Below are 27,168 nucleotides of genomic sequence, written 5' to 3'. Positions count from 1 at the left end.
ATCAATGGGTAATTTGCAACGCATAAGAACAGAACTGAACTGTACCGTAAAGTGAAGTTGGATATCAGTCTTATTACCCCTTGTTTTATCTTATTAGAAGGTAATTTGTACACATTGCCACTGTTAGATCATAGTAGAAGGTAATTTGTACACCTTACAATGCATATTATATTTAAAAGGATGTTTTAATTGGTGTATTATAACCTGAAACTAAGATTTGTTGTGTTTTCGTTATCTTGCTTTCGTTTCCTAACCCTAACCCTTCATTTCTACATAGGGAGCGGGGTCCACGGAGTCCACCATGTTGCACTGCCATGCCTCTATAGTATCCCAGAAAGGACAAACCAAACACTGGCTCCAGAGGAGCTTTTGCATTGTTAGACTATACACTTGGAAAGGTAAAGGTATGCAGAGGGGTATTCAGTTGGTTGCAATCTGCAACCTCACCACTAGATGCCTCTAAATCCTACACACAGCTCCTTTAACTCAAGGTCCACTTACTAGCTTTTATCCAGCTTTCAACCTTAATCAGTTTGATGTCTAGTTATCTCTGTAGGTCAATAACACTTATAACGTCTGCTGTTAAACCTTTAATTTGTATCCATGTATATTGTTGTGACATTGTTCTTTGGATTTTGACAACAAAGATTGTGTTATGTTAAGAATCTCTGGTGTTACATTTACCATGATATCTAACAGGAAAGGACTCAAGGGAACAAATAAACTGATCACAGGTACCTGACCAACATTGAGCTTATTGCAGCCATGTCATAACTATTGTATTCAAAGGCCACAGTTTACATGCAGCTTGAATTATCCTGACCTACACAAATTAGCCCCTTTGAATAGAAACACAATAGAACTCATAGCATCAACCCAAGCAAGAGAGGGTTGTATAAAACTATCAAGACATCGTATATGTCATCCATCCCCCAAATCCGAGCGACTGTAAATATCACTAATCTGAAGGGACTTCACACATATTTCTGTGGGTTTTTTTCTATCCCTGTAACAATACATGGGAACCAATAAATGACCTGAAGCAAAGAGATAAAGGCTTGGGAGGGGCTGTACTGGCAAAGGAGTCAAGTACCACTGAAACCAAAGTCACATATGCAAACTTGGGAATTAGGACTCCATCTAAATGAGATGTACAAAACACCCCATGCTTAGCATTGTTACAAAGTTGTGTCTTTCTTAAACTGTTGACTTTTAAGAGTTTGAAGGCGTTCCGTAATGGATTTTGATGAACAATGAACTTAATTTCCTCCTAGCTAATCCCTAAACTGCCATTATGTAAGCGTACATGCTGGACTGAAAAGGATCTTTTATCACATGAGAATAAAGGGCTATCACCTCCTACTTGCTCGTTTGTATCAGAAAAAAGGAAGTCCATATGAAAGTGGATACGGGCCATGAGCGTGCCAGGAAACTTTAGCTGCCCCACTTAAACAACAAGGCAATTTTAATGTGCTGTGAAAAGGGACAAGTGATGTGCACACATTGATATTTCATTGTTTTTTATGTGGCTGTGATATTGTCCTTACGTAGACACTGTTACAGGTCACAGGTATTCTTATAATGCAACTTCCCACAAATTTCTCAAGCAATTTGAGTCGCATCACCATTTGCACCTTTGTTAGGTTGATTTTTTGCCACTGACTCACATGTTATGTACAGTACAGTATGTGGGCATGGTGTCTTTCAAAGGTACCCTAGTGTATCCAGATGTATAGTGCTTTTTTTTGTACATTGCATACCTCTAGGTTGTTTTTCATAATGCAGCATGCTATTTAGCTGTTTTTGTTTGGATGCATTTAAGTAGCTGAGATGAGTTTGTTTAGTTACCTCCTCCAAGGTTATATCCACCATTTCCCAGAACCCAACCAACAGTCCAAAACTACAGAAATTGAATTTACAATGATAATAATAATATATTTAAATTTGAGAAGGTGGAACCAGAGAATGTTGTAATAATATACTCGTATGAAAACATTCTGGCACATTAAACTCACGATTGTTTGCCAGTACATATGCAAATACATTGCATTTACTAAATTAACTGTTCAGCCTTCATAGAAATATTGATCATTATATCTGAGTGCTTTTTATGTAGATGGACAAAAGTCTGGAGGTGAGGGGTGACTGAGTTGAGTAGAATTCACTCTTGAGACCATGTGTCTAATTAAATAAATTAGCTCTAACAGTATGGCAGGTACCAGCTAACAAAACCCATTATCATCCATTCCTTTTCACATCGAAGCGCTGCCTATTACCACTGAGATAAAAATGTTCGGAATCGAAGGTAATATTCACAAGTAATATGTCAACAGTTTCACACAACTTTGACAGAAAACTAGAATCTGATCGGATTACTCATTATATTAACATCATGGCAAACATAATTCACAGCTTACCATGATGGTATGAGACCAGAGGATGTTACATAAGCTGCTAAAAGATCTCCAGATTTGTGTGTCTCAAAGAAATGACAACCTAATGGCTGAGTCATGTTCCACGTTTTAGCTGTGAATGGCAACTATTCCCCACTGAGAGCCACCACAGTATCATTATTGATAACATATACAGCACTGGGGATAATACCAGTCTCATCCCTTTTGTGTTTCGAGGGACTTAAGCCAACTGAAACTTCTGTTGTGAAAAGGGACCTGGGGGAAGCACATTTTTCACGTTTCTGGGATTGGTGCCCTGTGAAGCTGGTGGCAGAAGTGCATTTGATCATTGTGAAATGGTCTTTAATTAATGTTTAAATGATGAAATTAGATCCAGAGCTCACTCTGGTAGTTGACCTCTGTACTGAGGAATAGAAAAAAAAGAATAGAAGCTGAGAGCTCCAGTGTCGTCAAGCACATGAGCTCTGGTGATAACAGGAAGCAATAGCCTGAATGTTAACTTAGAATTTAGTGAGCATATCGCTTTCCTCGTCACTACTGGGAGGTCCATATTGATTCCCGAATAAATGTGATGCTTGTGCGGATTCAAATACTATCAATTGGGGATGTGCATATATAGTAGTTAAATAGCTCAATATCAGAAATCACAAATTTGCCTTAAGGGCCTTTACAATCTGCACAGCATACAACTTAGACTCTTGCTTTAGATAAGGAAAAAAATCTCCCCAAAAAAATGGAAGAAACTTCAAGAACAGCAACTGAGGAGGGATCCCTCTCCCTGGACGGACAGCCATGCAAAAGATGTCATGTGTACGGAACAGACCAACATAGTAGAATTACAGTATAGACAATGATGATGACACAACAGATTGATTGTAAACAAATATGAAGAATGATTTCAGGAGGACGTTAAATAACTTCAGGTATCGCTAAAATTGCCAAACGGCCAAATTGGAATAATTTTCCGTAATAAGACAACAGTCAGGGTGCAAAGAAAATTCATCTGTTATCCTTTCTTTGTTTGACGATTCTTTTACATAATTTTAAAGCTCAATCTTTCTCTGCTATTTATTGTACACCTTTCTTAGTGACACATTTCAACATCTACAGTATATGAACTTCACTATAGTTGTGCAGTCTAATAATTTATGTGTATATGCTCACTATGGGGTGCACTGTAAATGTCAACCTATATGCTCATGACCTACAACTTTGTACTTGTAGTTGTCCCCAGATGAGTGTAATCCCACAATTTACATTTGTTTTGTTGATCATATAAATCTGTGGAGGTCCCAACTTTCTGCAGTTGAAAAAGCACAAATACTGTAGGTGGAAATGGGCCTGAAAACAAAAACAACGACAAGGAACTGTTGCTAAAGGATAGGCAACAAATAAACAGTATTGGTGTTATCACTGAAGCCAGATTTGTCATGTCTGCCATGGTCAAAAAGTTGTTCATCATTCCAGGAACGTTGATAAACTGTGGGATTTACTTTTCCCCTGAAATCCGAAGCTTAGTGTTTAAACACCAGTCCCACCAAGTACAGTACAGTATGTCCTCGAGATTACAATCTTTATTAAGATTTTATTTTACGTTCTTCACATCAATTTATGGATTTTTATAATCCTATTTGTTCATGATTTACAGTTCATGGTGAACATCGGTATATCCATCTGCTCTTTTCAAATCTCAAGGATTGTATCCTGAGATGTTAGTATGGTCATTGGGAGATTTTAAGTAATGTACCCAAATCTTTGATTTGTTGGTAGCTATTTCCTCCAGAGAGGTAAGCTTACCTCACTTGTTACAGTAATGAAACTAGGACACACTTTTCTACCAAGGTGGCTGAGCATACAGACAAGTTATGAAAGTCTAAAAGCTATCAGGCCGAACACAAAAGGTCTTCCAGCCAGGCGTCTTTCTTCATATCAGGTGAAACATGTGGAAGAAAGAAAGAAAGAAAGAAAGAACAGTATTGTCGAAGGAGATCTTCTTTGTAATGGACTTCTTTATAAATAACAGCTTATCATAAACTAGGTATTCCTTTTATAACTGCAGTACTGTATAATTTCCATGGCAAAAAATACACAGGTGAGAATTTAAACAGCACAGATAAACAGACAATAAACAATATTTTAGTAAATTAGCATAGGAATCATAGTTTAATTTAACCTTTTATTTTGTTAAGCACTGCATCTATGTGCAAAACAAACCACAAAACAAAGAAAAGGATGCTGGAAGTTCTTTATTAACTGACATATGCATCAGGTTAAATACAAACAGTTAAATACATCCTGAGAACAAGCGTGAAGCAGGATGAGGTGACATAGATCAGTGTCTGCCACTTATCATCAGGAGGCTTTGTACTTGGGGCTGCATCTACAATTCTTTTTTATTTAAATTTGGTACATTTTCTAATTCATAATTCTTAAAACAAAAGGGGTGAAATTGTTTAAAAATATCTGGAGGGGTACTGTTACTGATTTGCTTATTGATTTCTTTTGTGAATTAGACTTTTTGTTAGTTTATTTAGATTTTAACACAATAACTCGGGGATAAAATAATTCACAATTACCCAAATTACACATTTTTCGGTACAGCATTTCAGTGTAGTTATAGTTGTTTGCAAGTCAAAGGTTTTATTATTAGAAAATCTTACATTTACAAAACCCATGCTTTTGTCTCATGATATATATTTTGAACAGCACACACAAAATGCACTCTTTTTGTTGGCTTGTTTTTGTCATTTAAGTGCTTGATCTTGATTGTTGAGGGCACAGTGATGGTTTAGTTTGGTCGTGATGTACATGAACATTATTTAAAAGGCAAGTTTAAAACACTTAATCATATCCCAAACATGTATTTCTTATTATTCATCAGGTTAACAGCTGTTCTTCTGTTTAGCTATGAATATGGCTTTATTCCAGTAGAGCGGGAGGAAGAGGAGGATGAAGAAAATGGAGGAGTTTATTGCATCTGTTAAGAATAGATTCAGTCAAATTCAAGTTTGCAGGAATGTTATATTTATTAGATTAGATTAAACTGTATTGTCATTGTGCAGAGTACAAGTACAAAGACAACGAAATGCAGTTTGCATCTAACCAGAAGTGCAAAAAAAGCAGATAATTGCAATGTGATATACAAAGTATAGACAGGTGGTGCATAGGCATAGGCATAGGGCATATTCTAGGATATTTACTAAAATTGCCACGTGTTGAGTCAGTGTTCAAAATTTTGATGCAAAACAATCAGTTTGAAATGTATATAATGTTTCATTGTGACCAGCAGAGGGGCACATTATTATACCTGAACTTATGTAATGGATATACTGTAATTATTTTGACTTAAGAAGAGGGGAGTGTTAACTAAATTAACTTAAATTAACAAACTACTTATAATTATTGTATATTTACTCAACTTACCGTATGTTAATCCACACTTCTCTTCCCTCTGTAAATCACTGCAAAAGAACAGGTTGAAGTGACATTAGAACCATGATATATTTAAAATGATTTTCCTAAGCTTTTTTACCAGTAATTGTTTGGGTGGTTTCAGTGAATTTGACTTAAAATTCTTAATAGTTATAATTAATTATTATTATTATTAATAGCAGATACTCACCTGTGCCAACGTCGCTCCCTGAGCAAGTGACTGAGAGAGCAGAGACAAAAAAAAGAGTCAAATTTAGTAAAAAAATGTCCATATTCATAGTGTTTGAATTGTCTTTACTTTGCTACTGTTGTGCGATGTTCTGATCCCAAATAAAGCTAATGGAATTCCTTTACAGAAGTATATCAAATGAAATAGTGGAACTACCAACTGTGTGTTATACCAAAGAATTTCTAATAAGGGAAGAAGTTTCACTCTCTCGACACTTCTGGCTTCTGAACTGGTTGCAGTTCCACCAGAGTTCCATATAGGGGGCGCTCACAGGCCAGTGCAGAATGAATGGGACTCTATGGAGCTATACCCCTCAAAATCCACTTTTCTCAGGATATAATTTTTTTTCTAGTAATTTGAATGTTGCATTCGAAAGGGGAGGATAAGAAAATACACACTGCTGGGTGTTAGATTTTTTTAAAGTGGCTTTTTTGTTCTAAAAAGCCTTTTTACGGCCAGAGATACTGCTTTACGGCAAGCTCTGAGTCGCTTCCTTTGTTCTCTCGAGGCATCGACAACACAGCTGACAGGTTAGCCTCTCCCTGTCAATACACGTGCTAGAAAGAGGTTGGCTAATGTTTTAAAGACCACGCCGAAATATTCACTCTGACATTCTGGTTCTGCTTCGGATGCCATCAAGTCCTTCACTGACCAATCAGCATTCATTAGCAGAATGCTAGCGTGTTATGGGCAACAACGACTCAACCTGTAAGAAATCGAAAGGACACAAGTACTCGTTCATTCAACTTTCAACCTATAATCCATGTTGAACTTGCAAAAACTACAATCAAATCTGAGATTTCTCAACGACAATCAGGCGAAAGAGACAAATGTAGCCATCTAGCTCCATAGAGTCCCATTCATTTAGCACTGGACCGCGATCACCCCCAGTGGAACTCTGGTGGAATTGCAACCAAATTTGATACAATGGGGCTGAATAGGGAGTGGAACAGCTTTCCGTAGACGGGCCTTGGTTATACTATACATTTCCATTATAAAACATCATGAAAAAATCAGTTGAGACTTTAGCAGCATAATCAGAGGGTAAACTGTTATAATTACAAACAAAGGACGATAACATTAGCTTCAAAACAAAATTCTAATATTTCATCACCATCAAACATGACTGTGAAATCCCACTGTCATACCTGAGTACAGTCTCTGAGGGCAGAACAGGACTTTGCTGCCCTCTGGCGTGAGCGGAGCCACCACTACATGATAGACGCCCCCACACTGGATGTTGCCAAAATCACAGCTGCTCGCTCCAGGAGAGGCAGTGCAGGTGTACTTGTTGCTGTTGCCCACCATCTCTGTGATGTAGCTGTGGCTGCTGCCAGCGCTGCGCCAGTACACCCGCAGAGAGTTCCCGGCTATACTGTAGAGCCTGACACCTGATGGACAGCAGGCACCTGCGAGAGAGAGAGAGAGAGAGAGAGAGAGAGGTTTGATACTTAGTTTAAAAACCCATACAGTCCATTTTAAAGACATCTGGAAAAGAAACAGTAACATGACACATACTGAGTCTTTGAGCTATAAATCTTAGCAGTATTAATTATTAATTAATTAATAATTAATTATTATTAACCTTTAAAAAAAGAACTCTGTGTGTGTGTGTGTGTGTGTGTGTGTGTGTGTGTGTGTGTTATGTTACGCAGCATGTATACCTTGCAGCCTTTATTTGACTCTATTTAAACCAGTAGTTATATTAATAGTGGTGAATTTTCCCTACAGCACATTATGTCTGTGGACAAAATGACTAGTATTGTTTATTTTGTGTGTGACAAGTAACACATTAAAGTAACTACTCTTTTAGGTTAAGATAATAAGTGTGATAAAGTGTAATAAAGTTTTTTTCCTTCTCAGTGGTAGAAAACATCATGACTCACTGGACGAGAAGCCCTTATAGGTGCAGTTGGACACGCGCCCGCTTCTGCTAAACGCCTCCATGGTGACAGTGTAGTTGGTCCCACAGGTGATGCATCCCATGAGGCAGTGGGAGTCCTGGGTGTGGCAGCGGGCGTGGCCACGCGTTGATGTCAGGGAGGTGATGAATGAATGTGCCCCCTTGGCGTGAGACCACGAGATGTTGCTCACCGCCTGTGTCACCTGTTCCACTGTTAGATTCATTGGGCAACAGGGTTCTGTCAAAGAAGATGATATACAGTATGTGGATGATAGGGGTGGAACCCAAACCTACTATCTGTATCATGTCAGAAAAATATCTGCATTCATATTGCACAGACTTCTAAAATATATGCCAAGGAGCACTGAAGCTGTTCTGGAGGCTCATGCTTTTGTATTGGTTTTTCAATACCTGTCTGTACTTTTTAATTAAATGGATCGATCCAAACCTTCGACCACTAACCTGTTTCCAGAGAGTCAGAGTAGCTGGGTAAACTCTGGCCGGCTGCACTGGTTGCTATGACGCTGACTTCATAAGTGGAGCCACATGGAAGGTCAGTGATGTCACAGCTGTTTCTGCTGGTGTTGCAGGTGTGTTGGCCGTCATCACCCGACGCGCTCACAGTGTAATTAGCAGCCCTGTTGTTTGCTGTCCAGCTGACACTGACGCAGGAGGAGTTCTTTGGATTCAGCATCAGATTCATCGGCATGCAAGGAGCTGATGGGGACAAAGGCTGAATTTACTGAGTATGTACCTTTGAGGGTACAACCCACATATATGTATTGTACTCTCTATATTGAAGTTCTTGTGGAGTTTCAGTCGAATTGGATCATTATTTTACTGCTGTTTCATGTGAAATCTAGAAACTAAAGTTGGCAAAGTTCTGCACAAGATAAACAGAACTTAAGTGAAACATTTAACTGGATATTTGCTGGATACATATGTATCTATGAATATTAGTTTTCTACCTGTGTCTTTGGTGTGAGCTTTGCATGCGCGATTGCATCCGCTGATTTCATTGCAGGGTGTTACCACCACGCTGTAGGAACTGTCACAGCTGAGGTCAGAGAGAGCGCACATGGGTGCTGTGTCGTTACACAGGATGACCTCTGAACTGTCTGCAGCCCGAGTCTGGTACAGCTCTGCCCCCCGCGAGGCCATCCACATGATCTCCAGAGTGTCAGTGCTCACCACGGACACCGATACACCCTCTGGACAACAGGGCACTAAAAGACACAGGTGATACACAAGTAAACAGACATACACATACAATGATCATCACCAGGATCATCATCAGTCTCAGCTGCTACTTACAGGTGGTATAGTTGAGAATCTGTCCTTGAGGACTGCTGCCAGCCTCATTGTACGCAAACACAGACAGCAGGTATGTGTAGCCACACAGGCAGTGGTATTTGCAGTTGTTGCTGGTGGTGTTGCAAGTCTCCTCGGTGCCGTCACCTCTCTTGAAGAAGGCCATGTAGCTGTCGGCATGAGGTACCGTGCCCCACGTTAGCGTGCAGTTTCCTTCTGTCGACTCCATGACAGCCAAAGACTCTGGTGGGCAGGGGACTGACAGTCCAGGACAGTAGGGAGTTTAGTCACACTCATATACTGACAGGGCTTTCAGAGCGGCCTAATGCTTTCATAGCTATAGCTACCACTGATGTAAAATATCTGGTAATTCATGGAGAAAATAACTAGATGGGAATGTTTCTGACTAAATATGTAGTAAAATACATAACAAATCAAAGTGTATCATCATATTGATGCATAAATACAGTAAATTCTCATTTATACTATATCCATGAATAAGGCTTGCTCATTGATTACCCATAATGGCCTATTGCAACCACATAGTTACCTTGGTAGAAACTACTGTATCTTTTCACTACTTATCGTTTCAGTATCTAAAATATCAAATACTCACAGGTGATGAACACCACAGGGCTGGATGGGAAGCTGGGTCCGGCGTTGTTCAAGGCGATGACCTTGATAGTGTGCACCTCTCCACATCCCACGGCCGACAGGGTGCAGGAGCTGGATGTGGAGTTACAGGTGCGGTTCTGGTCACTCATGACGTGGTACCGGATGGATCCATAGACATCCTGATCGAGTTTCCAGGAGACAGAGAGTCCAGCCACACCGTTACTCGTCACAATAGAGACATTGACAAAAGATGGCGTTGGTGGTCCTGTTAAAACACAACAAGTAAACATATAGACACGCCCAATGATGCATCAAACATAAGTACATGTAAACACACAAACCCATTAGACCAGTCAAAAACATGAGCAGATACAGACTTACATATGATACGACTCATTGGTTAGTTTGTTTGTGTTGTTGTTGTGGGACGTTGGTGTTATAAAGGTTTAGTTCGGATTCACCAAAGTCACACAATTACACAAACTAACTAACCGATCGAGACAGCAGTCGACCAGCAACTCCTGTGTTCTGTGAGGTAATAACTGTTTTTGCCAAATGAGTCTGGTGGCTTTGAATAGAGCAAAGATGGATGTAAGGGCTTCAATTTCCCGCCGGAAAGGGCTGTCTGATTGAAAGGTAAAGTGGTGAAAATATTCTAAATATATCTACATTTAAATCAATATTGATTTTTTTAAGTGACTAAAATGTGTTGCGTCAGCCCCCGTCCACAGCAGTACATTGCTTAGCTTCCATGTCGGGACTGCTCCAAACTGGGGGCGTGCCGACTGCCATCTACTGTCAGTAATACATTGACTATCTGAAGTACCTCACACAACCCCACTACAAAATATCCAGACTATCCCTTTAATGTCTGGATTTGTATATTTTGGTACTACTACAAGAGGTCGCCAAAGTTAGGAATTTTCCACTTCTATTTCCATGATAAAATGGGAAAAAGAAATGAACGTTCCTTTGCAAATATATGATTTCACTTTATATTGGTGGCTGTAATGACATCATCATTTTCATCATAATATGCACTGACTGAAGGTCGTGGTTCTATTTATGACGACTAGATTTGGGACTATTCAGAGGTTAAATGTCAGAAAATGTTTCTGCTGTTCTCTATCAAGGACAGGGTATGAGTTGGAGGTGGGAACATGTGTTTGTCTACCTGTACAGGTACAGCTAAAGCAAAACAGGTTCCCTGACACACTTAAAACGTAAGAAAATATATCACACACATAACAGTTATCTGCTGTGTTTTGTGTCTCTTTTTGGTCATTTTTGTTTTCTTTGGAGTTGTTTTGGGTCTCTGTGGTCATTTGGTGTCTCTTTGTAGTCGGTTTGTGTCCCTTTGTGGTAGTTTTGCGTCTCTTTTTCACATCAGTTTGGACCAATATTATCAACATATATGTGTCTAAAACTTTGTAAAAACTAGAACACTCAAAAAACTTAGAGACAAAACTTGCTAAAGAAACCCAACTACAGTCATTAGATTAGATCTGACAAAAGTCTTATTAGTTACATTCATTCTGGTTAGGTGGGGCCCAAAATAGCTTGGGTGCTGCAACTATACCTTACAGTGGCAGGGAAAACCCTGTAGTATTATAAAGGCACATGGAGTATATAGTTATAGGAGCTTGCATGTGTGTCTCTCTCCTGTTGTATGTGATCACATGTACACAGCAGTGCACAGAGTATAAAAACACAGAGAGAAGCCTCATTACTTGTTGTTTGGTTGATGTACGGACTGCCCTCTCCCTCTCGGCCTTCGAGGTCCCAGGCGAAACCCTTGATGGCGTAGAGTGAGCCAGCAGCCAGGCCTGAGATGGTCAAATTGGTGTTGGAGGTGTTGTGCTTCATGTTGGTGTTTGAGCCAAAGTCGTATATAGACAGGCTGTACTGGACAGCATGAGCAACAGGGGCCCAGGATACAATGATGCTGTCATTGTTGGGAGAGGAGGTGGAGAGCTGAGGAGGAGGCAAAACTGTAGAGGACAAGAAAGGTTGACAAGTTTTACATGTATGGAACGTTTTGGGGAATGGAGGCTGTACCATTAATACTAGATGCTTTTTTACTTTGATTGTTTACTATTTAGTCATTAATATGTATTGTTATAGAGAAATGCTTAAGATTTGAAGCCATGTTTTCAGTGGCTCTAAGTCTTTAGTGAGACAAATTTTAAGTAAGTCAAGTTTTACAGCTTTTAAAGTCAAATCTCAAGTCCTAATTTTTATTGAATTAAGTCTGAGTCAAGTCTCAGGTCTCAAGATAGTTTTAGTACTCACCAATACCACCATTATTGTCACAAGTTGATCGACAGCCTAGTTGCATACGTAACTATGAGTCCTCCAATTGCTCTTTAGGTGCCTGCTGTATGAAAATCAGTTTTCATGTTTTTTTCTGACTAGGTGAACAATTCACCTCAGATGTGTGAACTTAGGCCATAGTTCCATGTTTTTTGTTTCCAAAATGTAATTAAAAAGCATGTTTTTAGAATTTGAACATGTAAGGATCTTTGAATAAATCTATGTATAGTATAGTTAATTTAAATCTAACATATTAGGTAGCACACATTTGTGAAATGAAATCAGAGAGTAATAATAGCAAACAGTGAACACAAATGGTGAAACTGCTTTTAGCATGTTGTTTTTACTTATGTGGATCAGATATCCCCCCCAGGGTGGGGGTGAGAGGTGACAGCTATGTTCTCAGGATAAGCTCAACCCATTGTGTTTGACATAGAACAGTCAGGCATAGTTACCACCGATACAGGAGAGGCCATGAGGAGCGCTGATGCATTTATGAGGTAAGAAGAACCTGGATTTGCACAAACACTGACAATGATGAGTGTATACATTTACTCACAGTCCTGTATATAATGGCTCTGCTATGGGACAATGAGGCAGATCAAGTGACGTCTGCAGGACATTGAGAACAGTACACGTTGTTTCTGAATGAATGTGGGAATCATTTCTAACATAAACCGCCACTTGGGTGTTGTTGTTTTTCTCACTGAATATAGTTATGAGGTTTTGTTTCCCAGCTGTGGAAGTGGAAATCTAACATTCTGCACACAGATAAAGATAACGTGACAAAACAACAGTACCTGTCTTTGCAGTCACAGGAAGAGATGGCTGGCTCCGGCCTCCACTGTTCGCAGACATGATGCTGAGCGCGTACTCAGTGTATAGCGAGAGGGACTCAATCTCAGCCGGGGAGGAGGACACTACGTCTTCTCTGAAAAAGCCATCATCATTCTGGATTCGTATGATGTAATGAGTCACCCCAGTCTTCAAGCTGAACCCCACCATCAAGGTAGTGCTATTCTTTGACTTCAAGGTCTGGATGGGATCCATCATCTCAGGGGCTAAAATAGTCACAATCAGTTCAGATCATAGATGGCATCCAAGAAGAGGACAATACTGTCAAATTAACTTCAAATAGGAAGATTTTGGTAGTGAGATGCGAGGGATGACACCTTTTCAGCAATAGTTGGCTGTGGAATCTACCTATAATAATAATAATAATAATAATAATAATAATAATAACCTACAAATTTCAGGGATTAGGAAACAACATTTTAATTTGTCTCATCTCCCTGAGTACGTTTGAGAAAACCAGAAACTGAAATTAACAATCAAAAAAATCAGCTTACGCTATTTTAATAGCAACTAAGTAGGTCATTGTCATCTGCCCATCATCAAAGTTATATTTAAGTGTTTAAATTGACATTGTAATATTAGTGATCATTCTGGATCCACTATTTATTTTTTCAGTTTTCTATGTTGACAGTGAATTAGTGTGCCTAAATATTGCAGCATAAAACGTTTAAACTTTTACATTTAAAAAAAGTATTTTTACTTAGACAAAGCCAAACACATGCAACACCAAAACATTTAGTAAAAAAAAACAGCTTGATTTTAAAATGGAAAATTAAACAACAGGGTTAGCACAAAATAGAATATTGTGTTATTAAGTGCCTAAACATTAAAGGTATGGACACAAGTGTACCTCACCTGTGAATGAATCAACAGTTGCAGAGCTCAGTCTTACTTGGGAATTATCCAGGGCTTCAACTGTGAATGTATACAGGATGTTTGGGGTCAGAGAGTTGACAGAGCCCAGCACTGTGTTTGGACCAAACGTGGCAAAAGCAATGGGGTTGCTTGGTGAGCTTTGGGGGGCGACAGTGATCTTGTACGAGCTGGCTCCAGAGTACCTGGTCCATCTGAGAATCGCGGTCTTGGATGTTACTGAGAACACGGATACTTGGATAGCTGATGAGAGAGATGAAAGAAGTGGAGATCATTATAGCACTTATTCAGCGCCCTGACACACAGATTCTTTTACACATACATGTATGATATAATCAAGATTTTGTGCGCTTTCATTCAATGATATAAACATCTAGTGAATTTATGGTAAAAAAGAACATACAGTACCTTGGGCAGCAGCCTGCAAATTTAGATGAGAAAATATTATAAACAATAGTTTACATAAATTCAAGTTACTACTAACTAACTATTCATTTAAGGTTCCATTGCATGTGCTCTTCTCTTTTCAATACAATATTTTTGAATTTGAAATTAGCTATCTATTATAACAAATGGTATTCCATTACTGTACCTGTGAGCATATGCCCAGCAAAGCAAAAATCACCAGCCACTTCATAGCCCCCATGTTTCACTTCTGTCTCTCACAGTTTCTCACACTTCTAACAGCTTCTGTTAGATTTTCAAAAGTGCTTTACTCTTAACTGACCTTTTCTTTAACATAGCTGGTGTCTATGCTTGTTGAAATACCATCTGGTCCCTCCCACTGGAGGGAAATGTCCAGTCATAGCGAAGCAGAGAGATGCACCTTAGGGCAGGTGCAGGTTGGGTAGCATGAGAAGGAAACACTTCTGTAGCTATAGGCATGATAGTCTTTATTCAAGGATGTAAGATACCACAAAATGTGGCAATGATAGGGGTCTGACAAAGGAATTGGATTCCCCTACCTTAAGGCCTCAAATCCCTCCCTTTCTTCATTGAGGTGTGAAATAAAGTTTTTAAGTCGAAGAACCCAGGGCAAAGCCCCTCATGTATCCAGTCTTAAGGCTTCAGAATACAATGGAAAAATAAGTCATTTCAGTATAATCGCAAAATACACAGTTATTGGTTTCAATTCCAAATCGTTGTCTTATCGAATCATGGATGGATTTATTTTGCTTTGGGAGTTATAATTGTAAATATTAAAAATGTGAATAGTTCTTTTCAAATAGATTTGGGAAATTTAGTTTCTGAGAGATACAGGGTATGGAGATGTAGGCTAACTAAACATAAGTTTAATTGTTTTATTTTGAATTTTGACTTCATTAAAATCACAGCCTTCAACAAAAAGTTGTGGAAGACAAGAGGTGATAGGGTTTGTTAAGATTCCTTTATAATATAGTTTGGGATGGCTTTAGTTATAGATTCAAATATATAACGATTGCCAATTTAAATTATATATCTAAAGCAGAAATGTTCAAATGACATAATACAGCCACTTAACTGTTACTTATCGACCAAATACCGTTTGGCCTAATAGTAGCCTAATAAAAACTACACCAGTGCTCCGTCATACACTTGTTGACGCAGGTGACGTCAGATTTCGAGGACACGGGACAGGAAGAGGCGCAAAAAAACAAGATGGCAACGGGCTGTGATCACGGGCTGAAAAGAATAGTTTGGAAAAGTAAGTTCACCCCAACGGGAGAGGTTTATTGTACATGTGAAACAGGGTAAAACAACGTTTCTTTGACTTAAAGTGCTATTGAGTACGTGCTATTATATTTACTTTGCATCTTGGAGGGACATTTTCATTCTGCTGTTTATCGCAACGGAAGTTTACTAAACCGAATTGGGATACGACTCGACATAGACTGTATATAACGTTAAAGAGAGACTCGATAGGGTAGTCACAGCAGACGGCACTTGTGTTTCCACTTGGCACCCTTGTTTATTATAACTTTACTGACAGGGAGTGTTGTTATCCCAAATATAACAACAAATTCTGTCTCCTGGAGCCCCACCTCATATCCATATAGCTAGCTAATGTTATGCTTCATATCTGCAGGCTGGTGTGTCATCAGCACCTAGCTAAAGATGTCGCAGAGATGGCTGTTTGTGGTTAAGAGCTTGGGTTGAGGTTAAAATAAGGGAAATCATAACGTTACACTCAATTGTCGGGTTTATTTGGCAACGCTACATGTAGCCTATATAGCTAAAACGGATCCAGTCTAATATAAACAACTAACGTCGCTGATATAATAAAGGTTATAATATTCATCACAGTCTCCATGAAGTTGAATTAACATCTTTCTAAAAACTGAACATGAAGATAACGTTAGGATGTATTGCGGGGTAGTTGTATTAGACTGCAGCAGTTTTAGCCTGCTCTACCTAATAGGGTGTGTACTTCAATGAAGAGACAGACACTTAAACTGTCTCGATATTTTACACACTTTCTTTTATTTCATAAACCAGAGAGCATAATCAAAATGACTTGTTTTGTCAAACTATGCACATATACAGTATATCTCTAATGTGGCTGGTCATATAATGCAAGTATAATAGAATAGCTTATTTTAGGAACATTCATGAAAACTGCTGTGAACTGATGATTCATAATGTTTCCAGTGATTATTTAGTAGTCGGTAAAGTACCAAAAATGATGACAAATGCCCATCACAAATTTGAAGACCCTAAAATAATATGAAACACAATGGCAAACAATTGTATACATTAGGCTGGAACTAGCCCAATCAATGTATGTTTAGTTGATCAGTGACTGATGTAACTAATACATTGTTTAAGTTTGAATCACTTACATTTCTGTAGTGTTCCCGCACTAGAACCAAGCTACAGCTCAGATAGTGTTGTCATGAACAGTCATTTTCTTTCTGGTTTCAGTCATGTTGTTTTTCCTAAGTCATGTTCTGTGTCTCTTACAGGAATAAAAGATACAATTATTACAGACTGCAGGAAATCTGAAGTATGGAAGGTAGGACAATCCTCCATGTACTCCATATATTCCTAAGATTGTAATTGCACAACCTCCACTTTACCGATCCAACTTTTATGTGACTGATTCCACTTGTGCACTGTGACTCAGAATATAATTGCAATTTCTGGCAACATATTACAGTGTGATACATCGTTTAACTGACCAACACCTATTTATCTTCTTCACAGGTATTGATTCTGGACCCCTTCACCACCAAGCTCCTCTCATCATGCTGCAAAATGTCCGATCTGATGTCAGAGAAAATAACAAGTAGGTTTCCATAACAGTAAAACACTCATTCTTATACATTACGGTAATAAAACAAACTAACTGCACTCTGTATGTGGATTTCTGTAGCTACTCTGTTAAAATAAGTATGTTGTTTCTTTAGTTGTGGAGGACCTATTCAAAAGCAGAGAGCCTGTTCCAGAAATGAACGCCATTTACTTCATGTCACCAACCGCTAAGGTTTGCCATTATATCCCTGTAATGATATTGCTTTTGGATTGATTCATTCTGGTGATGTCTTTTTTTTCTGCCAGTTTCTGTTGTGATACCTCAAATCTCATTTCATTTCATAGTGTGTGGATGCCTTCATTGCTGACTTCAAGACCAAACCTAAATATAAAGCAGCATATGTTTATTTCACTGACTGTAAGTAACTTGAATCACTACTTTAGTATACTACAATATCAAAATAACTGTCAAAAAGATCGTTTATCCAACATGATCAAAATGTTTTTTTTTTTTTGATAAACGGAATAGATACAAACTAAAAGCTTTTTGGTCCCACAGACTGTCCTGATGACCTGTTCAACAACATGAAGCTGTACTGTGCGAAGTACATTCGAGTCTGTAAGGAAATAAACATGTCCTTCATGCCACAAGAGGCCCAAGTGAGTGGTTAAGGAGTTTGTTCTTTTAGGTTCTTTTGTAATTCTCTATTTCCTCTTTTTATCCAGACTGTTACTTGTTAACTGAGGGGAAATTAACGTGGTGTTCAGTGTCATGTTGCTACTGCATGAAAGAGAGTATGCATTATTTTGAGGGACTCCAATGGGCGTTGTCTGCTTTAAGCTATGATGTAATGATTTGACAAACTTTGTATTACGCCAGTGGCTTGGGAACTGTAACTGGTTGTTTTCTGTATTTTGAAAAAAAAAAAGGTCTTAAGGTTCTCACTTGTTTTGAAATTTTTACAAAGTAAATTATTTATTTCTGTTGACATTCAGGTGTTAAGTTCTTGAAGAAGAAAAGATCCACAGGTTTCTTTATTTTATGACTACATGCAGATTGTTGATTGAATATTTTTTTGACTATGGTGGCTGAATGCTTTTCAGGTGTTCACATGTGATAATCCGGGGGCTTTCCAAAGCATCTACAGTCCCAAAAGTCAGGACAAAAATAAGACACTGGAGACGCTCGCAGACCAGCTTGTCACGCTCTGTGCCACATTGGACGAGTACCCCGGGGTCAGATACAAGAAGTAAGCCAGACAAGACTTGGTTTCTCAGCTTACAACACACCTCAGCCCCCAAGCATAGTGAGACCTTTTATCAGAAAAGCTGGAATCGAGACCATAGACTGTGCAACCTAACTGTGGCAGAAAAGAAATGAAGCTTAAATACAGTTGCAAGCATCACCTCACCTTGCTGAACCTTAACACGTCCTAAAATTGAAATGTGAATCCAAACAACATCAGTGTGTGGCTTTTATTATCTTACATGAAGTAAGAGTTTATTTTCTCCACAATATACATACAAAATATACACGTACACGTGTGCAAAAGCCACAGTCAGACCATATGAAACAAAAGCTGTATCGGTGCAGCCTTGCTGTGTATTAACTTAACTGTAATAACTCATGGAAAACAATTTATATCATAACAGCAACATGGTGAATGCCAAGGCCCTTGCCGAGCTGGTGGACAACAAACTGGCCAAACACTACGAGCTGGATGACAGCGGCAAGAAAAAGGTGAAACACCTGCTGAACAAAGAATGTTGACAGAATACACAATATCTTAGCCCAGGGAGTAAATGTGACCCTGAAATGCCTGTATTATTTTCCACTGAAAGCCTGTAAAAGCGGAAAAGATTGCCTCCTTTGCCTTAAGCAGAGTATGTAGCTGTTGCTCTTCACCAGAAATTTGAAAAGGAAAAAGCGTCTCGGTAGCAGCTAAGCAGTATCACAGAAAGCAAGGAAAAAGGCCAAATGTCACTGTCAGACAATAACCACTGTTTCTTTTATAGAAAATGTGGTGTAATATTTACACTTTATCTGTCTCCCCCCCCCAATCACAAGGACAAGACCCAGGCCCAGCTGCTGATAGTGGAGAGAGGTATTGACCCCGTCAGTCCCATCCTGCATGAGCTGACCTACCAGGCCATGGCTTACGACCTCATTGATATCCAGAACGACACCTACAAGTAATACAAGCTTTTCCTACTGAATCTCACCGTAGTCACACATACATACTATGCTCACTGCTCCATATCCTCATGCTCATATGGCAGACAAGGTGTTCTTAAATTTAGACAGTACATTTCTAGCTAACAACTAGGGCTGCACGATATGAGGAAAATATGCGATATGCAATAATGTGGTTGAATATAGCGATAACGATATTACTTGCGATAACTAAACGGACATTAAAGTGTACTCAGTTCTGCATTTCTGCTGCTCTTAGTATTCTGCTAAAATACAACAAGTTGTTTGTTGAATTTTAAACAAATGAATAGTAAATCATTTCCAACATTACTTTATTGAACATTTAATTGAATATAAAAGGCGCCACTAAAAAAAGAACGAGTTACATTTTAAAGTGCTGTTTTCTACTAATATTTTCTTTCAATTCTCAAATCTTTGTGCCTTTCGCAATGTGTATATTGCACCAGTTGATATTGCAATGACAATAAAAAAAAACATGTATATTGTGCAGCCCTACCAACATCCAATTTTCTGGTTGTTTTTGTTGCCAGGTACAAGGCTAAAGATGGCTCAGAGAAGCAGGCCTTGCTGAATGAGGACGACATGCTCTGGGTGAAGCTGAGGCACAAACACATTGCTGACGTCTCAGAGTAAGTGAGCAAGTTCTGAACGATGGAGGTGTCCCATTGCTGTCTTCGGCATCCCAACACTAACCCCTTTTTTTTCTCCTCACAATAGACAAATCCGCAAGTTGGTAAAGGAAATATCTGCTAGCAAGAAAGAAGGGAAGTCAGATGGGAAGGTACAGTGCTGTGGTTTCTTCTCATCTGCGTCCCCGATCTCTTGAGCTGTGTATTTCATACTTAAAATGTACTGCAAATATTTCATTTTTTTCCCAGATCACTATTAGCAATTTGGCCCAGATGATGAAGAAGATGCCCGCATTCCGTAAACAAGTCACTGAGGTATGGGGTACCAATACTAATTCAATTGCTTTTGGAGTGGTATCTCTAATTATAGAGTCAAGTGATCATTATGTTGTGGTTGGGTGTGGAGCCTCCAAAGCCTGCTATCATGTGGGGTTGACTTCCCCATATTTAGACGCAAAACAGAACAGAAAGTCAAAATTTCTGGACTCTATGATAAATGTACTTGTCTTCCATTAAAGGAAATACTATTTAAACTCCAGTAACAACAATATGTTCATATTTTCACATCACTTTTCTCCCTGTCTGAATTCTAGAAAACTATTCATCTGCAGTTGGCCGAGGACTGCATGCAACATTTTGCAAACGTGGAGAAACTCTGCAAAGCTGAACAGGTCTGTGTCTGCTCCATCATCTGTTTTGGTGGAACAAGTGGCACATATTTTTACCTCTCAACCTTGATTGAACAAGTCAGTGGGTGGCAGTAGTTTAGAGAGCAGGTCTAACATTTGCCAGGTAGAAAACCTCATTAGAACAAGCCTCTGCCTTTGAGCAAGAGACTGCGCTCAAGAGCACTTTTCCCAGTAGTTCTTTTCCCAGTCTGACCTCTGGCCACCTCCTTAAGAGAGACATGTGAAGTGTGTTAGTTGTACTGGTCAGCATCCAAATGTGAAATATGTGGAGCTTTGTGAATACATAAAAACATGCAAACATTCACAATATTCCCAGCCTAAACAAAATATAAAAAAAAAAGTTTGTTTCTGTGTAGGACCTTGCAGTGGGATTAGACGTGGAGGGGGTGAAGGTGAAAGATCCCATGAGGACCCTGCTGCCTGTGCTGCTCAACCCATACAGCACTCACGACAAGATCAGAGCTGTGCTGCTCTACATCTTCAGCCTCAACGGTACAGCAAATGTCTCCTGCCGCAGACTGGTCTCCTTTTAACTGTCTTTTCATTAGCATTCTCTAAACTGATGTTTTGCTTTGTAGCTGTTCAGTTCCAGGGACCTTTCAGTGTGCAGGGTTACCGAAAGATATGTAAAGAACCGTATCAGCCAATGAGAATCAGTCAGGATATAAACTGTTTCGCTCTCTCCTGAAAGAAATTCACCAGGGGACTACTAGTCCTAATATTTCATAGACTAATCCATTAGTTGATTTCATTTTAAAAAAGCGTCTCAGAAGTCTTTCCTGCCCGACTCGCAGTTTATATTGTCTCTACATATACTTTACAGAACAATCACGTGTTTATTAAACTAGTATTTACCTTCCACTCCAAGCACTCCTGTAATTAAACTCCGTACCTTCTCTTTTCTGTCGTTGTCTTTATAAAAAGGATGTGGTGGAATATCAAGCATTGACTTGAATGGCCACGATTGTTCGCAGGGCCCGCGGAGCCTCCGGGGCGCAGCGCAGACGCGCCCGGTGGAAAATACCGGTGACACACGATTTTCACGCTGGTTTGTTTGTTTGTTTGGTGTGTGTAAACAGGAACAACTGACGAGAACTTAAGCAAACTCATTCAGCATGTTAAGATCGAGGACGAACGCGAATTTATCCTGAACTGGAAAGAACTGGGGGTCCCTATCATCACATCGGTATGTGCAGAAGAGGAAACAATCGATTGATTGATTTGATGCTTTTGATTGCAATTGGTTGTAGACGAGCGTACCCATGGGTTAAAATATATTAATAATTAATAAATAATGATGATAAATTGTAGCTGGTGGCTGGTATTTTCTCAGTGCTCCACTCTGGGTTTCTTTTTTCTTTTCTTTAAAAATAAATAAATCTTTTTCTTGTCTTGTTCATCTGTTCAGTTCTGTCGTTTCGTCTCAGCTGAACACTGCTTACCGTTTCATGTACTTTTGTTTCTAGCCTAGTTTCTTCTCACGCAAACCAACCAGACGGGATCGTTCCCAGGATCAGACTTACAACCTTTCCAGATGGACTCCTGTTATAAAAGATGTGATGGAGGTCAGTGAGATTACCATATTGTATGATGTATTATACAAAGTATTCACAGTTATTATTTCTGCATTATCATATTGTATTTACACCTTTTATTTTATACAATTTACATAGATACTTTGCTTAACAGGAGGCTTAGCAATTTATGGAGACAATAATGAATGAAGTAGCATAACTCCAGAGAAAAGGATTTGGATGCAGCTAGGAAGCAGTGATTTAAAGTTGGTATAGATAGGGATGAAGGATAGGAAGAAAAAAAGATGTTCCTGGAGTGCCTGGATAGCTCACCTGGTAGAGCGTGCGTCCCATGGACAAAGGCTCAGTCCTTGTCGCAGCGGCCGCAGGTTCAACTCAAACCTGCAGCCCTTTGTTGCATGTCATTCCCCCTCTCTCTACCCTTTCACATTTTCTACTGTTCTTTATAATAAAGGACCAAAAAAGAAAAAAAAGAAGTTCCAGTAAAAGCGTTCGCTCCATGTTGGCTGAGTCCTGCAGCGGCGCGGGTTCAAATCCGGCCTCCTGCCCTTTGCTGCATGTCGTCCCCCATCTCTCATCCCCTTTCATGTCTATCCACTGTTGCTACTTAATAAAGGGAAAAGCCCCAAAAATAATCTTAAAAAAAAAACAACCTAAGTTATCTCTTACAAATCTCAACATGAAGCTTGATCTAGGTCACTGCGCTACCCCAGTCCCCTCTGAAAGGTATTTGTGGAAAAATGATGAACAGAACTATGAAACCACAAAAAGAGGTTATCAGATTCAGGTCATCTGATAGGCAGTATCACATGTACTGTATGATTGCTCTGTACTCCCTTATCCATTTGTATCTCAGCATCTACAAGGGACAATAATGCACCACTTGTGTGTTGATCCCTGGGGTTGATCCTTTTGTTTCAGCAATATCCTTCTGTACTGATCCTCAAATGTGTTTACAGTATGTATGCACACGCATTCCATAGAATAGGTTATTGTAGTGAGGTGACATGTTTTGTGTTCAAACAGAGGTAAGATGTCACTGTAAAAAGAGACATGTCATGCACACATTACTCTTAACCTACCTTTCACCCTGTCTTTTGATGAAGTTTGCTTGTGGCCGCTTGTTTTGAGACTGTAAGCCGTTAATAATATAGCGGCTCTGAGACTGTTACATTTAATACTCTGCTGTTGAGTCCAATTCTCTAAAATAGATGGGGAACTGAGAGGCAGAACTTCTCTAGTGCCCTTTGGTAAAAAAATAAGGTTAATTCTAAAACCTGATTACTTAATCTCAGTTCTGTAATTCCACAGAACTGTAATTCCACATGTTGATATCAAGTGATGCCTGTTGAGGAAACTGGTCACAAAGAAAGTTGAGATTGTCTTAAAAGCAAAATCTTAAGTCTGTGGTTTACCAGTTGGGAAGGCTCATTGTTGCACATTTTTGCAGATGGGATTTACATGTCATTTTGACTCTGTTATTACCTGAAAAAGCCATTTCTGAGCAGTCTTCAACACCCACGCACCTGGTTTCCTGTAAGCTGTGGTGAACAGTTTCCTTTTGCAGCAGGAAACAGACCCAAACGAATCTGTGTATTTTTCAGTGACATGCTCTAAGTGCCAGAATTGGATATGCATTATCTGTTTAGCTAAACATTAAAAGTCTCTGAGACTGAAAAGTGTTTGACAGCAGATTGTTTCTCTATCTTAGGCTGTATTTATCCCCTGTTGCATCTTGTACTTTGCAGCAGAAATTGTCATGCCAGTCCAAAGGTTACACCTGCTTTGGGTGTTGGTTCTCGGTCACAGAGGGATCTTCTACTTCAAAGTAGTTTCACAGACGGCGTCTTTTTACTTTCATTAAAGTGAAAAGTCAAACGTGTGTATTGGCTTGCCCACAAAGGTTTTTGGTCTCTATGGGACTTTACTTTTAACAAATGACAGATGTATTAAAATTCTGTTACTTTCAGGATGCCGTGGAGAACAAACTGGACACCACAGAGTGGCCACACCAGTCTGAGTGTCCTGCTGCCTGGAATGGCTCTGGGGCTGTCAGGTACAGTAGGTTTTTTTTTTATCACACTAGACCTGAGTCAATTAGTTTCTGGGGATAATTATGAATTCTTTTAAAAATGCTCTGATCTTAACAGGTTCATCCCAATTACTAACTTAATTTCCAATTCTCATGCCTTGTTTACATGTGTTAGAACACTACTATCTATATTTCTTTTTACTGTCACTCAAAAGGGACATGTTTTACACACAAAAGGTCCAATTTGTTTTTACAGACAATTCCAGACAGTAAAAGAGGGTGGTAAGGTAGTGCCCTCTAGTGGTGATTCATGCTACTACTTTCAGCTCCAGCTGTTAATATTGTATTTTTTAATGGCGTGTTCTTTAATGGCGTATTCACACTGGCGGCGAATATTCGCTTTGCGTCGCTTTAATTCCGTGACTTTCATTTGCGGGATCATTGGTGTTTAATCGCGTTACTTCCACCGGTGTCTTTCTCCCATCCGTATGGCCGAAATAACCACTATTGCTGCTTTGTACCTGTTGTGAAAATCCCAGATACATCGGAAAATCTAACGGCGTCATGTCTGGATTAATAACATCATCTTTAGGAGCGGGCAGTGTGAGTGTGCCAAAAGGGATTGTTACAAGTGTCACTGCCGCTGGGTTTACTAAGGAGAATAATTTGGGTCCTTTTTAGGAATCTAGAGTTAGTTCTGAATATCTGTCCATCACCCTCTCCGTGTCTTTCTTGCGAGGGTGTTGATTTTGCTGTTTCTTGCCACAATTTGGACATGCAACTCTCACGTTTTGTTTTAAATTATCTCTCAGTAAATTTCTGTCGACACCCCTGTGCTCCACAGTGCCCGTCAGAAGCACAAAGCCAGCTCTCAGGACGACCGCCGGACCGGCTCACGCCTCATCATTTTTGTTGTAGGAGGAATCAGCTACTCTGAGATGCGCTGTGCCTATGAGGTCACCCAGGCAGTAAAATCCTGTGAGGTCATCATAGGTGAGGATTGATTCAAGATTACGCAGATTATTTCTGTGGGCATACAAAATCTTAGCATTTTCAGCACTTTGACTTCACATAAAATACCCAGAGAGCTTTCTACTCACTGACTATGCAAGGAACATTTCTGTAGTTGTGATGAAATCCGGTTGGTGTATTGTTGAGTTGTGGCCATTCAAATAAACTAAAGGTGGGTTTGATACAGTATTATAAACTTCAATTACATTAGTCTTTTGGACTGGAAACACCCACTGGATTTTAGCAGTCACTATGTTTTTAATTCCAGCTGTTTTACACCACTTACTGGAGCCAGTCAGAATATTGAAATGGTTTATGCTCTAATTTGGCATGTAACGGTGCTTTACACTTTTTTCAGGGTCTTCTCACATTTTGACCCCGACCGGTCTCCTGAATGACATCAAGGCTCTTAGCAAAGGCCCCATGGAGACTTTTACAATAGAGGAAAGGAGCAATGCCTGAGAGGTGTCCAACTAACACCTCCCCAAATTTCCACTGCGTCCCTATATCTCATATCACTCAGAACAGTGCACTCAACTCAACTTCCTGAATGGAAGACTGAAGGGAATTTACCTTATACTTATCTTTCTTTATTCTTTTTTTTGTCTTTTATACTCTTTTCAAACCTGGTGCACATTTACAGTAGGCACAACGGCAGGTTCTCTTTTAACTTGATCAATAACTAAGGTTATGGCCTGCTAATGGCATTTATACTTTGCTAAATGCCATTTGATTATAAAGTGAATTGACCTCATCCTACTATAAACACTTTAAGTAAAAAAACTGTCTAATTTGCCTATCTGCATTGTCCATAAAAAAAGATGTTTGTTATGTTACATGTTGACCTCTGCAAAACTCTGAGACAGAATGGCAGTGGAAAGTAGCACAAAGCTAATGTATATAATTTTTGCAAGCACTGAGTCCCTGCTGTGTCATTCTGACACACTTTATGTAATTTTGAAGAGTGTTTTTAACATAAGAGTATTTACGTTTTTCTTGAAATGAAAAACTGACTAATAAACAGATCAAGTGGTTCAAATCTGGTCTGAGTTCTTATTACAGTTAATGTCGTCTTGTTTGTGGATTGGCATGAAGCTGAAATGATGAGCAAGGTGAACTTAAAAGTACCAAAATGAAAACCTGGTTCGAGATATTTAACACGCATTGACCTCAATCAACTATACACTAAGAACTCTGGCATGTTGTTGCAATACAAAAGTTTGCATACGGTGAATAACTTGTTGAAAGAATGATGGTAAAAGCACTTATCGCCCTGGTCCATCAAAACAGTAACTTAATATTCATAACAAGAAAAAGCCTTTTTATAAACAGAAAAACATGTTTAATAAACAAGTCCACATGAGCATTCATACCTGCTGAACAGACAATAGGTGAAGATGAAAAGACTGAGGTTTCTGTAACGTTATAGATCAAATCTGCCCTACTTCTGCAGGCATTATGCTTTTGTTACATGGCATTTAGATCAACGACTTATTCAGGACCATACGCAATACACAAAAGTGTACTTAGTTCCTGTGTTTTTTTGAAAGAAAAAACATGAGCGGGCTGTTGAATCTTTAAGTGGTGAGGAGGCGTTGCATTTAATGGGACAAACACTATACATCAGATTGGATTTATAGAAAATGTGTGGAGGGGTGTTTTACTGAACTGAATAGAAAAGGTGAGAAATAAATAAAAGGGAGCTTACGTTGCTATCTGGTTGGGAAAAAGTTAAATAAAATACATGAAGATGGCTTTGAACTCTAACATCCTAACACTGTACAACACAACAACAGCATTTCCACCTCATCAAAAATCTGCATCAGCATGTGCTAAGGGAGGTATTTCACTGTATTTAAAGGACAAGTCAAGTAATACTAA

The 27,168-nt window shown here is 39.2% G+C and overlaps 2 protein-coding genes across 2 annotated transcripts; one reads left to right on the top strand and one right to left on the bottom strand.

Moving 5' to 3' along the window:
• Window positions 1–5,298: 5,298 nt before the first annotated feature.
• Window positions 5,299–14,591, bottom strand: fndc7a (fibronectin type III domain containing 7a). Its single transcript, XM_078258440.1, has 13 exons — window positions 14,537–14,591; window positions 13,928–14,194; window positions 13,018–13,278; window positions 11,635–11,895; window positions 9,906–10,169; window positions 9,293–9,547; window positions 8,947–9,204; window positions 8,441–8,695; window positions 7,962–8,216; window positions 7,224–7,484; window positions 6,037–6,066; window positions 5,838–5,875; window positions 5,299–5,391 (listed from the first exon to the last, which is right to left on the bottom strand). The coding sequence occupies exons 1-12, from the start codon at window positions 14,589–14,591 to the stop codon at window positions 5,844–5,846; spliced, it is 2,454 nt and encodes an 817-aa protein (XP_078114566.1). The 3' UTR covers window positions 5,299–5,391; window positions 5,838–5,843.
• Window positions 14,592–15,545: 954 nt separating this feature from the next.
• On the top strand, window positions 15,546–26,326 carry stxbp3 (syntaxin binding protein 3). The gene is made up of 19 exons (XM_078258441.1): window positions 15,546–15,629; window positions 16,888–16,937; window positions 17,129–17,210; window positions 17,332–17,408; window positions 17,522–17,594; window positions 17,736–17,836; window positions 18,281–18,426; window positions 18,830–18,917; window positions 19,245–19,369; window positions 19,922–20,020; window positions 20,109–20,172; window positions 20,270–20,335; window positions 20,614–20,691; window positions 21,066–21,201; window positions 21,789–21,895; window positions 22,176–22,274; window positions 24,215–24,300; window positions 25,121–25,269; window positions 25,646–26,326. The coding sequence occupies exons 1-19, from the start codon at window positions 15,584–15,586 to the stop codon at window positions 25,747–25,749; spliced, it is 1,776 nt and encodes a 591-aa protein (XP_078114567.1). The 5' UTR covers window positions 15,546–15,583; the 3' UTR covers window positions 25,750–26,326.
• Window positions 26,327–27,168: the final 842 nt, after the last annotated feature.

The sequence above is a fragment of the Sander vitreus genome, chromosome 9 (genome assembly GCF_031162955.1).
Source record: "Sander vitreus isolate 19-12246 chromosome 9, sanVit1, whole genome shotgun sequence".
NCBI lineage: Eukaryota > Metazoa > Chordata > Actinopteri > Perciformes > Percidae > Sander > Sander vitreus.
The sequence above is the reverse complement of the archived record's forward strand: the minus strand, read 5'-3'. Positions and strand labels throughout refer to the sequence as shown.

Coding starts and splice junctions, on each gene's coding strand:
- stxbp3 (XM_078258441.1), top strand. CDS start 15,584: ATGGCAACGGGCTGTGATCACGGGCTGAAAAGAATAGTTTGGAAAA. Junction 17,595..17,735: donor ATATGTTTATTTCACTGACT/GTAAGTAACTTG, acceptor TTGGTCCCACAG/ACTGTCCTGATGACCTGTTC. Junction 21,896..22,175: donor GGGTCCCTATCATCACATCG/GTATGTGCAGAA, acceptor TTTTGTTTCTAG/CCTAGTTTCTTCTCACGCAA.
- fndc7a (XM_078258440.1), bottom strand. CDS start 14,591: ATGGGGGCTATGAAGTGGCTGGTGATTTTTGCTTTGCTGGGCATATGC. Junction 11,896..13,017: donor TCCTGTGACTGCAAAGACAG/GTACTGTTGTTT, acceptor TGTCCTCTACAG/TTTTGCCTCCTCCTCAGCTC. Junction 8,217..8,440: donor CTCTGACTCTCTGGAAACAG/GTTAGTGGTCGA, acceptor CTTCTTTGACAG/AACCCTGTTGCCCAATGAAT.